Raw genomic sequence first — 17,048 nt, 5'->3', positions numbered from 1 at the left:
CGATTTGAGGAGATATCCCATTCGTTTGGCACCTCATTGTAAATATGACAACAAGAATCTATGATCCAATGTTATCTCATAGTAAACGAAAACTTTCTAACGCCTATTTTGCACCACCCTGTAAGTAGTGCAGTACGTGAGCTTCGAGAATTCTGGCAGTACCCTTTTGTGAAGCTCAGACACCCAGAAGTATTACGCATGGGTATTATAACGACCATTTTCTAAAATTTATGTGCGCGCCTGGTCCGTACAGGAACACGGCGTGCTGCGAGCGATACCGCCTCTGGCTACGCGGCAAGCGACTCGTGGGAACGCAACGTGGCTGCGCGGCGGCGTTGGCGCATCCGCGGCTAATGGTGCTCGCCCTAATTGCCCGGCTGCCAACACCTGTCTGGGCGCGGGCGGCCGGGATGGGGGTGGGAGGTGGCCAATTACCGCGGACTCCCCATAACACGGGCGCGGCCGGCGCGCGAGCTAGAAAACGGCCGAACGCCGCGTCTGTGCACCTCTCCAATGGTGGGAAGCTTTGCTTGGAACACTCAGTACCGCGTTCTGTCAACTGCTTGAAACTGCTTCTAAGTTTAGAATGCATTAATTTTCAGTCTAATATTAATTAATGCCATTATTACGGGAGATTGTTGCACTTTCGGACACATTTCAGACTTTCGCCTCAAGTAAAAGACGTCTAACATACACCGAGAAAAAAAAATGAAAATCGCATCATCAAGAAGGGGCTGTGCGCCATAAACGAAAGCTGGTAGGCGTGTTTCTACGTCTGAAAGATTGTCTCGCAATCCAAATTTCGCTTCAGTTGCATAAGAGTGACGCCACTATGAGGATGCAAGTGAGGTTTTCTTTAAATGCACTCTCTAACGGTCGTGGCCGTTAGTTATCTTTGAGAATGGAAGTGGTGAGCTGATTATAGTCTAGAATGAAGGCGACAAAGACACCATTATCTATACATCACTGAGTTTGAACAAGGTCGTCTAATAGGGCTACGAGAAACAGGATGTTCTTTCTGCGATACTGCAGGAATGTAGCCACTGTTCACGAATTGTGGCACCGGTGATCAAGCGAATGCACAGTGGCAAAAAGCCGGGCTCTAGGCGGCTACACCGAGCGAGGTGGCGCAGTGGGTAGCACACTGGACTCGCATTCGGGAGGACGACGGTTCAATCCCGCGTCCGGCCATCCTGATTTAGGTTTACCGTGATTTCCCTAAATCGCTCCAGGCAAATGCTGGGATGGTTCCTTTGAAAGGGCACGGTCGACTTCCTTCCCCGTCCTTCGCTAATGCGATGAGACCGATGACCTCGCTGTTTGGTCTCTTCCCCCAAACAACCCAACCCCAACTAGGCGGCCACGTGGCTCTACCAAGAGGGAAGACCATCGTGTTCGGCATATGGTACTGACGCATCATACTACATCTGCAGCAGCAATGTGAGCACTAGTTGGCACCACAATGACGCGCTGCAGGGTTTATTCCATTGATAACAAACCACCGCCATTTACGCCTTCAATGGTGTCGCGCGAGAGCTCATTGGAGGATAGCGTGGAGGTTTGTCGTGTTTTCTGATGAAAGGTGTTGCGTCCTCCGTGCCAGTGATGGCAGTGTGCCACTTAGGAGGAGGCCATTTGAGGTCCTGCAACCAAACTGTCAGTATGCTAGACACTGGACCTACATCTGGAGTGAAGGGCCAGGAAGCGATTTCGTATGACAGCAGGAGCACTCTCGTGGTTATTGCATGCAACTTGACTGCAAATTTGGATGTCATTCTAGTGATTCGACCTGTTACGCCACCATTCATGAACAGCGTTCTATGTTAAGCACTCGCCCACGTAAAGTTGTAGTGGCGCAATATGCTGTACAGACGCCATGTTGGCTTAGCCTGTTCATCGCGAAGTATGTCTCCAATCGAGGACATGTGGGACAGCATCAGATGAAAACTTCATCGTCATCCACAAACTGCGTTAACTGTCCCTGTATTGACCTGCCGAGTGCAACAGGCATAGAACTCCATCCAACATACTCACATCCGGCGCCTGTACAAAACAATGCATGCACGACTGCATGTTATCATTCAGCATGATGATGGTTACGCCGGCTATTAATTAACCAGCATTTCACAATTGCAATGCTTTATCTCGTGCTTACATTAACCTGTGATATTGCAGTATTAATCACTTAAATATTGTATCTAGACAAATTTGTTCCGATATTTGATTCCTCCACATTAATAGTTTTTTGGTGTTGTGATCTTTCCGTGAGTTTATTTCCTTCTTCCATTTGTAATGTTGGTATTAAATTTTTATGTGTTGTAGTTTTTTATGAAAATACGTAAATTACGCCAGATATTAAGACTTTTTGCAAATGCAAAAACATATTCTAAGGTACAACTTGGTATCTAACTAGGAATAAACATTTTATTAAAATTTAAAAGCGTTGCAATGTAGAAAATGTTCTCAAAACTGTATTTAGCCAACAGACCAATAATGAGCAAGTGAAAACAAATGAAACCGAAGGCTTGTCAAAAACCAGTTTAGAGATAAGTACATTTTGAAACTGTAACTATTGAACGAACGGAAATTGAAATATTCAAGACAGGTAAAACTGTAAAGATATTAACGAAACTCTGTTAATACGCAAATATCGAATGTTAAACGGTCAACTGGTTATGTAACTAATTTTAAATGTTTGTAGGGTTCCGCTTGCCATTAATTTCTGTAGTTGAATATTTCACAATATACTTCATATACATTTAATACATTATATTGCACTTAAATCTCTAGAACTCAAAATGTTTACAATACTGCACAAAACGCAACCTTATGTCTAACGTCAAAAAAAAGTGTAGAAAATTTAAGAAACTGCTTGTGACAGTCTCTAGAGTTTGTCCCTTCATGTGATTCTAAAATGAGTCATTAGAGTGAGGCAACGACAAGGAAACATCTCGTTTTTGGAATGCATTCTACGATGCAGAAACTCGAAAACTGAAAATTTACAATCTATGGTTTATATTTATAAAAATCATTGTATAAGAGTATGTATTTATGTCTGTATGTATGTGCGTACATGAATCTTTGTTCGTAAAAATATACTCTCACGTTAAGATACATGTACTACGTCTAGGAGTGGGGGTGGGGATGGGAACCCGTGACCTGGAAAAATGTTCGAAAAATAACTGTTAGTAAGCATTTCTTTCATGTACTGAGTTCATTTGAAATGCACCAAACGCAGCCCGTCTCTTATTTGTCTGTTTCAGTGCGTTACCGGGTGGGGGACTGGTGCGAGCCAATAATTTTGTCGGCGTATTTCGGACCAAAGATCATGCCGTATGGCTGAATGCCACAGATACATTTTCCGTCGTCTCTGCTGTCGCATGATGTAAAACAGCTGTGAATTAGACAGTTACCAAGGACGTTCTTTCTTCTCGAAAAGATAATCAGTTATTGTCATCAATAAACTTTGTATCTCAAATGAAACAAGTCTATCGATCTGATTCAACGGAAAGGGAAAGGGAAGAATGCCAGTTTATCAATTACGCCATCGACTTCAGGATACGTGGAAACTTGTCACCATAATGCGGAATGGTGAATCTAAAGAGGAACGAACGCGTCGCTTATAAGGAATATATGCGTATGAAATATATCTGACAAACTGCACCGGCCGCGGTGGCTGAGCGGTTCTAGGCGCTTCAGTGCGGAACCACACTGCTGCTACGGTCGCAGGTTCGAATCCTGCCTCGGGCATAGGTGTGTGTGATGTCCTTAGGTCAGTTAGGTTTAAGCAGTTGTAAGTCTAGGGGACTGATGACCTCAGATGTTAAGTCCCATAATGCTCAGAGCCATTTGAACCATTTTTGACAAACTGCGGACATAAAGCTAATAAAAAAAAGGATGCTGCTTTTTTGACAGGTTTCTAGCACTGGATGAATCCATCTCTTACACTGCAGTATTCGAAGTCTGTGTTTTCCTTTCAGCAAATAGCAACAGTTTGTCGTTAAGCCCATTGCCACTGAAATGAGCCGCTCGGTTCAGTCACATACACACATCTAAGCGGGTCAGCCACGTGGCTCAAGAGCTCCAGCCAAACTGTCACTGTGAATGCGCCGTTACAGTTAACTGCTGAGGACTCTGTAAAATTGTAGAATAAATAAATGAAATAAATTGAATAGATAACGCTAGCGACATCATACATTAAGCGTACCCTAGAGGTGTTTAAGATAACTGTCGTAATGGCCGCTCCTGCTACATTAAAAGTATGAATAATGCAGTGCTACAAAAGAGCGTGTTTCATAAGAATTACGAGTCCCCAGCTAAGCTAATGCTGCACCTCCAGCTCTATGGCGCCTGATTAATAATCCCCTGGGCGCGGCTGTTGCTACGCTGCTGCAGTGTAAAGCGCTCGAAGTCGTAACGGAGTACCGTACAGTACCCGGTTCAGTTCGTGGCGACTCGAAATAAAGCACGTTCAGTCGGCGCCGTGCTATCACGGCGCCTCCATTTCCGTGGCTGAAAGTTAATGCCGCTTTCAACAGTTGCTGCGCACTGATAAAACATCAGTTTTAACTGCTATCTGCTCACGAGTTCTGCGCTGTTTTTATTAAGGCACTTAAATTTCTGTTATCTTTCCCCTTTACCAATACGAACTTTCTGGACGGAGTTATCTGGGGTGAACGGTGGCGAGATGGTGTAGAGCACGTGATTTCCACGCGTTTCAGGCTTCCGTGCACCGCAAACTGTAATGTTTTACTGGGAGTAACCGTACAAACCTATTTGTGGCTTCGACCTCCTGGGGCGAGGGGAGTTAGGGAAATTCCATGTAGAAACATAGGTAATGAGGGTAAAATTTCACTGCTTTGAAGATATCAACAACATAAATTGTGACATATAGCGTAACTGATTATCGCTATTGAAGTCACCCCGCATTTCTCTGATTGTATGCCAACCCTAATCTTAAGAATACTGTTGTGGTTTTGATACCGTTTTCACTAGTAGATGTTGTAGCGATTCTCTTTCGTTAGGTGTGCATGAATGAATTTTTAACTGCCTGTCTACTTGTTTTCACAGCTCCAATCCTGAGCACTCAAAGAATTACCTACTCCGGCTCACGCGAAATTACTCACAACAAGGGCCTCATATATAAACCTCCAGAATATGCGCAACAGATCTTTAAACTGATATTGTCACTAACTGAGCCCAGTATTTTCATCTGACTGCGTGCTAAAATTACTTCTTCCGTACGTGAATCTAAAGTTCAAGTTTCTCACGATATTTATGATTTCCAAAGAGTTAATGTTCTGCTCTACTCCCCGTAATTATTTTCGAAATGAAATTAAATGTTGCATTGATTAATAATCGTTCTTCAAATCCATAATCACATCCATTGCTATCACACTGGTATCTTCAAGTTACAAACCAGAACAGATAACTACTGGAACAGCCTTTAATCCTAGAAGACTAAATGTGGGAAAATGTTACATTGTTGCTAAACCATCGTAAATTTCACTGCTCCATATTTTATTCAAAGGATGTCACAATTCATAACTTACACACCAGTTTATTACAATTATAAGGTCTCCCCTGGTGCTTCACATACAATATAAGCACAAAATGTCCTGTTTTATATCATATATTGACAACACCAGATTGGTGGAACCGGATATCGTAATATAGGGTAAAATATATTTTCATAAAAAATATTACACACGCTGTGTCTCGTGTTTCCCTATATATCTCTTAAGTATTTATATTCAGTTAAAGATTAAACTACAATAAAGAGCCTGGCCTGGCGCTGTTGCATTACGGCAGTCCTACACTAAAGCAGTGACTGAGGGCTTTTGCAATTTCAGAATGTGTTGATCGGCGGCAGTGGCATCCCGACGCACTTTGCCTGCCGGTGTGTTGTTGCTCTGCTGTCATTGCAAACTCACTCTATTCCCCAAAGTTTCGGCTGCTGCTTGATGTCGGAACAACTCTTTTCTAAGACATATTTCAAAAACAAATTAGTACGTGGTTAATCCCCCACTTATGACTGTCTGGTTGCTGAGCAATGTTTTTTTGTTAATCTCCTAGCTTTTATTTTTTACTAGCTCAGAAATGTATACCTTGCTTGGGTATTTATTTATTCCGTCTTCTAACAGTATGTTTACTCATCCCTGTTCTCTCTCTGTCCATCGCTTCCTCCACGCTCTCTCTCTCTCTCTCTCTCTCTCTCTCTATCTCCTCTTGTCACGCTCTCTTCTGCTGCCCACCTCCTCCTCCCATTTCTCTACCCACCACCTCCTCCTCCTCCCTCTCTCTACTCATCCCCTCTGTCTCTGTCCATCTTCTCCTCCTCTCTCTCTTTCACTCCATCTCCCCTCCCTCCTCTCTCTCCGTCATTGCCCCCCCCTCTCCCTCAGTTTCCATATCCTCCTTCCTTTCTTTTCAAATCACCTTTCCCTACCTCTCTGATCATCTCCTTTTCCCATCTTTCTGTCTCTCTCCTCTTCCCACGCTATCTGTCCATCTCCTCCGCACCTTCTATCTATACATCTCCTCCCCTCCACTCTGTATGTCGAACTCCTCATCCCCCATGTACCAACCTCATACACTATCCCTTTCCAGTATGTAATATGTGTGACAAACTTTGACTGAAATCTATTCAGTGGCGTAGGAGGAGGTGTTCAGCATACAAAAATGTAACGTAAATTCTACACATACACTCCTGGAAATGGAAAAAAGAACACATTGACACCGGTGTGTCAGACCCACCATACTTGCTCCGGACACTGCGAGAGGGCTGTACAAGCAATGATCACACGCACGGCACAGCGGACACACCAGGAACCGCGGTGTTGGCCGTCGAATGGCGCTAGCTGCGCAGCATTTGTGCACCGCCGCCGTCAGTGTCAGCCAGTTTGCCGTGGCATACGGAGCTCCATCGCAGTCTTTAACACTGGTAGCATGCCGCGACAGCGTGGACGTGAACCGTATGTGCAGTTGACGGACTTTGAGCGAGGGCGTATAGTGGGCATGCGGGAGGCCGGGTGGACGTACCGCCGAATTGCTCAACACGTGGGGCGTGAGGTCTCCACAGTACATCGATGTTGTCGCCAGTGGTCGGCGGAAGGTGCACGTGCCCGTCGACCTGGGACCGGACCGCAGCGACGCACGGATGCACGCCAAGACCGTAGGATCCTACGCAGTGCCGTAGGGGACCGCACCGCCACTTCCCAGCAAATTAGGGACACTGTTGCTCCTGGGGTATCGGCGAGGACCATTTGCAACCGTCTCCATGAAGCTGGGCTACGGTCCCGCACACCGTTAGGCCGTCTTCCGCTCACGCCCCAACATCGTGCAGCCCGCCTCCAGTGGTGTCGCGACAGGCGTGAATGGAGGGACGAATGGAGACGTGTCGTCTTCAGCGATGAGAGTCGCTTCTGCCTTGGTGCCAATGATGGTCGTATGCGTGTTTGGCGCCGTGCAGGTGAGCGCCACAATCAGGACTGCATACGACCGAGGCACACAGGGCCAACACCCGGCATCATGGTGTGGGGAGCGATCTCCTACACTGGCCGTACACCACTGGTGATCGTCGAGGGGACACTGAATAGTGCACGGTACATCCAAACCGTCATCGAACCCATCGTTCTACCATTCCTAGACCGGCAAGGTAACTTGCTGTTCCAACAGGACAATGCACGTCCGCATGTATCCCGTGCCACCCAACGTGCTCTAGAAGGTGTAAGTCAACTACCCTGGCCAGCAAGATCTCCGGATCTGTCCCCCATTGAGCATGTTTGGGACTGGATGAAGCGTCGTCTCACGCGGTCTGCACGTCCAGCACGAACGCTGGTCCAACTGAGGCGCCAGGTGGAAATGGCATGGCAAGCCGTTCCACAGGACTACATCCAGCATCTCTCCGATCGTCTCCATGGGAGAATAGCAGCCTGCATTGCTGCGAAAGGTGGATATACACTGTACTAGTGCCGACATTGTACATGCTCTGTTGCCTGTGTCTATGTGCCTGTGGTTCTGTCAGTGTGATCATGTGATGTATCTGACCCCAGGAATGTGTCAATAAAGTTTCCCCTTCCTGGGACAATGAATTCACGGTGTTCTTATTTCAATTTCCAGGAGTGTATATGTCTTTTGCACTGTACGACTCCAGACAGGATGTTAAGCGTATCTGTGGTATTCAGCCGTGTGGCTTCACCTTAGTTCCAGAAACAAGTTGATAAAATTATGGAATCGATGCAGTGCTCATTCTCACGACCTGCTTGACACATGAACAGCATAAAGAAGAGACAAATTCCATTTCATGCTTTTAAAGGTGTTCTAAGTCGACTTAACAGAAGAAATAAATACCAACAGGTAGTCTTAAAACATTCTTACGTCGCCACTTCTCTGCGACACCTCCACTCCTATAGAAGGAGCTATGAAAGACGGCGGTCGAGTTTAAGCTCGTTCTCTGCACCTAACATGACGTCATCCTCCGACAGCCGTTCAACGTTAGAAGGTTTCTCAGCGCTATACTGTGAACGTCTTGACCAGTGCGAGTGTTAAACGTGAATGCCGCAGCTATTCGGTGAGTTTTTATTTAGTTTGTTGTGATTTGTCATAGCTGATGGTGATGGTAAGCGACAAATTGTCCATAAACAAGTGAGAGATAATTTTCAGGATACATTCTTCCTTCAAGCGCAAAGCAGGAAACCGTGGACCTATAACGGATGTTGGTAGATCTAAGGAAAGCACTGTAGAAGTGAGTGGCTTCAGCTTCAGAACTGTTCAGTGGATTGCCAGTGAAGGTAATTTATCTGTACGGACCAGTGGAAGCCAAGTTTTCAGATCGCCAGGGAAACATCACAGTCGTGAGAAGCCTGTCACGAATTTTGACGATCACGACAAAGATGTTCTAAGACGAGTTGTGCTAAATATGTACAAGGCAGGAGAATTTTCTACTGTGAAGAAAATTACGTTTAAGATCCGTGAAACTATGAATTTTAAAGGCAGTCTTACCTCAGTGCGAAGAATACTGAAAAACATTAGGTTCAAATATGCAAATACAAACGATGGACGAAAATTTTTAATGGAGCGTTGAGAAATCGCTGCTTCAAGGCCACAGTTTTTAAGGTATTCTTGAGATAAAAAAATCTGGCAATCAGAACACGTTTTACTCGGACGAAATATGGGTACACCAGAATCATTCAAGGAAAGCATGTTGGGAACTGAGTGATAGTTTTGGTTGTTTTAAGGTACAAGTTGGTAAAGGTGGAGGAATAATTGCGCTTCACGCTGGTTCATTCTAGAAAGCAAATTAGTGTTCCGTCCAGAAAAGAGCAATTAAAGCGATTACCATTCTGAGATGAACTCAGAGACATTTACATTATGGTTTAGGAAACAGTTTCTCTTTACTTGCCTGCAAACTCAGCGACCGTTACGAACAATGCGAGTTATCACCCACTTGTTCTTGACAAGGATGCCACAACAATTACAAAAAAGCCGATATCATGCTGTGGCTAGCAAGTAAAAAGATAATGCACACTGCCAACCAAATGTGGGGTGAATTTTTGAATCTTACAGGGCTTCATAAGCCTCGTGTAAAACTTTAAGAAATGGATAGTATTGCACAGGAACATGGCCATACTGTTTTGCGTTTGCCACCGCATCATTGCCAGTACATTCCGATAGTGTTTATATGGGCAGAACAAAACATGGCATTTAGAATAGCTGACACAGAGATGGTTTTGCACGAAGAGCTTGACAGCATAACTCCTTCATCATGGTCTGAATGTGTAAACACGCAGAACGGCTTCTGGAGGATCACGTGGTGAGGGAAATTTTGATTGACAGTATGAATGTATGAATTGACAGTAGGACATGTTCTGAGGCATCAGGGGATCACAAATTTAGCATTGGAGGGCAGCGTGGAGGGTAAAAATGGTAGAGGGAGACCAAGAGATGAATACACTAAGCAGATTCAGAAGGATGTAGGTTACAGTAGGTACTGGGAGATGAAGAAGCTTGCACAGGATAGAGTAGCATGGAGAGCTGCATCAAACCAGTCTCAGGACTGAAGACCACAACAACAACAATATGAATGATCCCATCGTCATCACTCTAGGACCGCCGGGCTCTGTGACCGAGCGCTTCTAGGCGCTTCAGTCCGGAACCGCGCTGCTGCTACGGTCGCAGGATCGAATCCTGGCTCGGGCAAGGATGTGTGTGATGTCCCTAGGTTAGTTAGGTTTAAGTAATTCTAAGTTCTAGGGGACTGATGACCTTAGATGTTAAGTCCTATAGTGCTCGGAGCCATTTGAAGCATTTCACTCTAGGACCGAATGAGTCAGACGCTGACACGGACTACATCGATGCAGATGACGACGATCACAGCAACTGAAAACAACCAAAGGTGAGCCACACATACAATACTCAAGTTGTCTTTTCTTTTTCTATACCTTCTCTTTCGAAGTTGCAGCTGTATCAGTAATAATGAGGTATATTCTGTTTTTGCGACTGTGCTAAGTTCTTGTTTGTACCAGACGTGTTTTGCTGTATTTTGAAGCACCTTCCGTGGGCAGTATTTTGTCTCCTTAATTGCTGAGCCACTTGATTATCTGTCGTACTTTTGTCCATCGCTGCTGTATTTTTCTCTACTGATCTATATTTTAGCAAGTAATTGGTATTTTTGTACGACACACATTCAAAAAAGTTCGTTTTTCAGCACATTGCACTTAACTTGCACTCAGTGTATTATAGTTCCTATGTTTCTATGAGTCCACAATTGATTTCGTATACTTTGTCAACTTCGATTTAATCGAGGTACTTCAAAAACACCGAAATGCGTCTTGTCTAAATAAACCGTTTGTCTCAGTTGCAAGATAGGAGAATTTTCCAGGATTATGTACACCTTTTGGTGGTATTAAAAATTATTTCATTCAGAATGTTATATAACATGTAATTTGTGATAGAGTGTGTGCATGTTGGCAATAGTTAAGCACTGCAAATTGCAGCAATATTTTTGGTGTTTCACGACAATAATTATCTGTAAATTTTAATTCTGCCATTGGCACTTCCCTGTGCGTAGATTCTCAGGACGAAGCGCCACAACCTGTTTTGCCAGACGACACTGAATATCTTGTTTCTTTCGAGCCGGCCGTCTCACAGTGGTAGTCATGTGGGGTTGGGGGCTTAACTTCCTCCGCTGCCGCCACACCTTAAACACAAGCTTACGGGTCCACAGCTCGAGAGCTGGTAGTTGCTGCCCTTTGATCACAGGGTCCCGGATCCGATTCCCGGTCGTTTCGGGGATTTTCTCCGCCCTGGGACTGGGTGTTTGTGGTATCCTTATCGTTTCATCATCATTCAGGACAATGTCGAGCCTTGTCTATGGAAAGATTGGGACTTTGTGCGGACGCCGACAAACACGCTTTTGAGCACACTTCAAACCAAATCATCATCATAATCACAAGCTTACGAACTGTTTGGGGCCCACGTCTCTATGCGTTTACCACAGCTATTGCTTACAACCGGCACCGATGCAATCTAATTCTGTGCCTCTACATCGCGCAGACTTGTGCGGCCCGCCGCCATCGTTCATGGATTCAACTGTATTGGTAGGGGGAATTTTTACCCCCACAGCATTTTTTTCGCACATAATAAGTCATGTACCTAACAAATTAGATTGGAATTGATCCAGGTGATTCTGAGTTACGCTTCAGTGTCACCTCCTTTTCATTCCCACACCTATGGGATGTTGGTCTTCTTCCACATAGTAAGAAACAAATAAACCGTAGATTCTTTAAACAAGCACTCTACCCTGTATAAAACAGCTTCAGACTTCTCATTACCTTACAAATCAAATAATGTATTGAATATGCATGTAATCGAGTAAAGTTTACAAAGGGTTTTAAATTACGTTAAAAGTTTGTTGCTAAGTTCTCTTATTATCAAACAACGGATTATCATGGTCTGAGAAGTGATTCTTGAGTTTCTCCCGCTGTATTTAATAATCAAAATATCTACGGGTGTACTGCCGGTCTACAGTGGCCAACGGGCACAATATTTCGGCGATCATACATGTCGCCATCATCAGGTGAACTGACGGACTGAGCTCCTGTGAACGTGCCGGCACGGAGATCCGTACACTATGGCTGCTCAGGGGGAACTGGGTTTGGTCGCGGCGGCGGCCGATTTAAATACCCTCCGCCCGCGGCGCGCTCACTCCGCCGTCCGCGCCCCGCACCACGGTCGCGCGGTGGAACAGATTGCGATGGCGTCTGAAATGACGTCGGTGTGATGGCTCTGTCCGCCGTGGTCGTCACAATTATACATTTGCTCGATTTATTCTTGATTAACCCAATCGCTGGTTCCCAAGCCTTGCTAAGATTATAGCCACAGTCACGGTTTATGAGGTCGTCATTGGTGCGAATTTCGATGGCCTCTCTAACAACGCTGTCCCAGTATCTCGACGTCTGTAACAGAATCCTCGTGCGTTCATACTCCATAGCGAGATTTTCCGACAAACGATGTTCAGCGACCGCCGACTTGCTCGGATACGAGTGTGCCTCTGGTATTCACGGCATCGATCCTCGACGGTACGCATCGTCTTGACTTCCACGTATTTTCTTTTTAATGGAGAATACTACGAACAAACGGAGGGAGTCGCCATGGGTAGCCCACTCTCACCGGTGGTAGCGAATTTGTACATGGATAACTTCGAGGAGGAAGCCCTGTCGTCATCCGAATGGAAACCTACTTGCTTTTTTCGTTACGTGGACGACACGTTCGTCATCTGGCCACATGGTATGGATAAACTCCTTGACTTCCTTACACATCTAAACTCCATACACCCCAACAACAAATTCACTATGGAGACTGAAACGTAGGGTAAACTACCTTTCCTTGACGTCTTGGTCAAGAGAAGGCCTGACGGCACCCTAGGTCATGGGGTGTATCGGAAGACAACGCACACTGATCTGTATTTGCACGCAGACAGCTGCCACCACCCTTCACAGAGGAATGGGGTACTTAAAACTCTAGTACATAGGGCGCGCACTATCTCTGACGCAGAGAGTCTACCCCAGGAATTGGAACATCTGAGAACTGTATTTCGAAAAAAAATGGGTACTCAGAGTGGCAGATTCAACGTGCTCTCCGCCCAACCACTACAGCACAACCTGTGGAGATGGATGAAATCACGAGGGAGGAGGGAGGAACTGCGTTTATCCCATATACAGGCACACTCTCGGGGAAAATCGTCCTCATTTTGAAGAAACACCGGGTCCGAACTGTGTTTTGTCCTCCGAATAAAACTCGTGGACTGGTGGGGAGCGCCAAAGATGACCTCGTTTTGAGGAAGGCCGGCGTGTACCAGATTCCGTGTCAATGTGGCAAGTCGTATATTGGTCAGACGATGCGTACCGTCGAGGATCGATGCCGTGAACACCAGAGGCACACTCGACTGATGTATCCGAGCAAGTCGGCGGTCACTGAAATTTGTTTGTCGGAAAATCACGCTATGGAGTATGAACGCACGAGGATTCTGGTACAGACGTCGAGATACTGGGACAGCGTTGTTAGAGAGGCCATAGTAATTCGCACCAATGACGACCTCATAAACCGTGACTGTGGCTATAATCTTAGCAAGGCTTGGGAACCAGCGATTGGGTTAATCAAGAGTAAATCGAGCAAATGTATAGTTGTGACAACCACGGCGGACAGAGCCATCACACCGACGTCATCTCAGACGCCATCGCAATCTGTTCCACCGCGCGACCGTGGCGCGGGGCGCGGACGGCGGAGTGAGCGCGCCGCGGGCTAAGGGTATTTAAATCGGCCGCCGCCGCGACCAAACCCAGTTCCCCCTGAGCAGCCATAGTGTACGGATCTCCGTGCCGGCACGTTCACAGGAGCTCAGTCCGTCAGTTCACCTGATGATGGCGACATGTATGATCGCCGAAATATTGTGCCCGTTGGACACTGTAGACCGGCAGTACACCCGTGGATATTTTGATGGTCTCAGAAGTTTCTAGTCCGCTTTAAGAAAGCCTAGTCTTATACGTATCTCACTGTTTATGACATCATATCTCCTGAAGTATATGTTTTACAGTGATATAAATTTAGAGGCACATGTAGATGTACATGTCGGTACTGTCGGCAAAATGTGGTCCGAATAGAGTGAGTAGTAATAAAGTAGTACTAATAAATTAATAGTAACGCAGAGTTAGTCATAATACATTAAATGACATGCCTAAAGAGGCACTTTTACTGCGTAAACAGTGAAAATGTTGTAAGCGATTGATGTTTATTCTTTCATCATTTTACGGGAGGTACTAACGATAAAAAGTTTCTAAAAAGTTTGAAATTGTGTGCAAAAATTCTTGCAAGTCGCTAAGCGCTCTCATTCGCAAATAATGACGAATACGTTCTGGATGCTCACGCCTTGTGCGTTATGCTTCTTTTTTTCACATACCTCCTGCCCTTTGAGGAGTAGATGATTCATACTCGCAAAGTGCCTGTTTCGGGATAGCAATTAGTACGTGCACCAAGTTTGGTTATAAGCAGTCCAGTAGTTTAGGAAGTGATGTTGGACATACAATATTTTGATCAAAAGTATCTGAACACCCTCAAAAACGTACGGTATCCATATTAGGTGCATTGTGCTGCCACCTACTGCCAGGTACTAGATATCAGCGATCTCAGTAGTCATTAGACATCGTGAGAGAGCAGAATGGGTCGCTCCGCGGAACTCACAGACTTCGAACTTGGTCAGATGATTGGATGTCATGTCATATATCTCTACGCGAGATTTCCACACTCCTAAACATCGCTAGATCCACTGTATCCGAAGTGATAATGAAGTGGAAACGTGAAGGGACACTTACAGCACAAAAGCGTACAGGTCGACCTCGTCTGTTGACTGACAGTCCTCCGACAGTTGAAGAGGGTCGTAACGTATAATAGGCAGACATCTACCCAAACCATCACACCGGAATTCCAAACTGCATCAGGATCCTCTGTAAGCACTATGACAGTTAGGCGGGAGGTGAGAAAAGTTGGATTTCATGTTCGAGCGGTTGCTCATAAGCCACACATCACACCGGTAAATGCCAAACGACGCCTCACTTGGTGTAAGGAGCGCAAACATTGGACGATTGAACAATGAAAAAACGTTGTGTGGAGTGACGAATCACGGTACACAATGTGGCGATCTGGTGGCAGGGTGTGGGTATGGCGAATGCCCGGTGAACGTCATCTGCCAGCGCGTGTAGTGCCAACAGTAAAATTCGGAGGCGGTGGTGTTATGGTGTGGCCGTGTTTTCCATGGACACGGCTTGCATCCCTTGCTGTTTTGCGTGGAACTATCACAGCACGGGCCTACATTGATGATTCAAGCACACCTTTTTGCTTCCCACTGTTGAAGAGCAATTCGGGGATGGCGATTGCATCTTTCAACACGATCGAGCACCTTTTCATTATGCACGGCCTGTAGCGGAGTGGTGTCACGACAATAACATCCCTGTAATGGGCGCCTGCACAGAGTACTGGCCCGAATCGTATAGAAAACCTGTGGGATGTTCTGGAACCCCGATTTCGTGCCAGATCTCTCCGACCGACATCGATACCTCCTCTGAGTGCAATACTCAGTGAAGAACGGGCTCACATTCGCCAAGAAACCTTCCAGCATCTGATTGAACGTATGCCTGCGAGAGTGGAAACTGTATCAAGGCCAACACCATATTGAATTCCAGTATTACTGATGGAGAGCGCCACGAACTTGTAAGTAATTTTCAGGCAGGTGTCCACATACTTTTGATCACTTAGTGTACTTGCATGCTCACACGAGGTGGGCAAAATATGGAAACACCGAAAACGCAACATATTACCATGACTAATACGGAGTACACAAACCTTCGGCATTCAAAACAACTTGCAATGGTCTGACTGGATAGACACGGGTCCAACGTAGTCTTCAAGGGAATGTTATACCATTCACCCAGCAAACTGGTGGAAAGTTCAGGTAACGATGATGGAAGTGGATAGCAATCACGCAACATTTTCTACAAGGTAAACCACAAAGACTCAATGATACTGAGATCTGGTGACTGTGGCAGCCAGGGGAAATGCGACAGTTCATCTTCATGATCACGAAACCAGACCTAGTCGATGCGAGCTGTATGGCCAGGCGCCGTGTCTTCCTGGAAGACGGTATCACGACTAGAGAACGATCATTGTACCATGGTAGGAACAAGATCAGCCAAAATGGTTCAAGTGGCTCTGAGCACTGTGGGACTTAACATCGGAGGTCATCAGTCCCATAGACTTAGAACTACACTACTGGCCATTAAAATTGCTACACCAAGAAGAAATGTAGATGATAAACGGGTATTCGTTGGACAAATATATTATACCAGAACTGACATGTGATTACATTTTCACGCAATTTGGGTGAATAGATCCTGAGAAATCAGTACCCAGAAAAACCACCTCTGGCCGTGATAACGGCCTTTATACGTCTGGGCATCGAGTCAAACAGAGCTTGGATGGCGTGTACAGGTACAGATGCCCATGCAGCTTCAACACGATACCACAGTTCATCAAGAGTAGTGACTGGTGTATTGTGACGAGCCAGTTGCTCGGCCACCATTGACCAGACGTTTTCAATTGGTGAGAGATCTGGAGAATGTGCTGGCCAGGGCTGCAGTCGAACATTTTCTGTATTCAGAAAGGCCGTGCATTATCCTGCTGAAATGTAGGGTTTCGCAGGGATCGAATTAATGGTAGATCCACGGGTCGTAACACATCTTAAATGTAATGTCCACTGTTCAAAGCGCCGTCAGTGTGAAGAAGAGGTAACCGAGACGTGTAACAAATGGCACCCCATACCACCACGCCGGGTGATACACCAGTATGGCGATGACGAATACACGCTTCCAATGTGCGTTCACCGCGATGTCGCCAAACACGGATGCGACCATCATGATGCTATAAACAGAACCTGGATTCATCCGAAAAAATGACGTTTTGCCATTCGTGCACCCAGGTTCGTCATCGAGTACACC

General features: G+C 45.7%; 1 protein-coding gene across 1 annotated transcript in view; it reads left to right on the top strand.

Moving 5' to 3' along the window:
- The window catches only part of LOC126195603 (uncharacterized), a 61,976-nt gene extending 61,622 nt beyond the window's left edge, over positions 1-354 (top strand). The window contains exon 3 of the mRNA XM_049934229.1: positions 254-354. Coding sequence (XP_049790186.1) covers positions 254-354 — 101 coding nt within the window. The remainder of the gene's footprint in view (positions 1-253) is intronic.
- Positions 355-17,048: the final 16,694 nt, after the last annotated feature.

The sequence above is a fragment of the Schistocerca nitens genome, chromosome 7 (genome assembly GCF_023898315.1).
Source record: "Schistocerca nitens isolate TAMUIC-IGC-003100 chromosome 7, iqSchNite1.1, whole genome shotgun sequence".
Classification (NCBI taxonomy): Eukaryota; Metazoa; Arthropoda; class Insecta; order Orthoptera; family Acrididae; genus Schistocerca; species Schistocerca nitens.
Note: the sequence above shows the minus strand (reverse complement) of the source record. Positions and strands in the feature narration are given on the sequence as shown.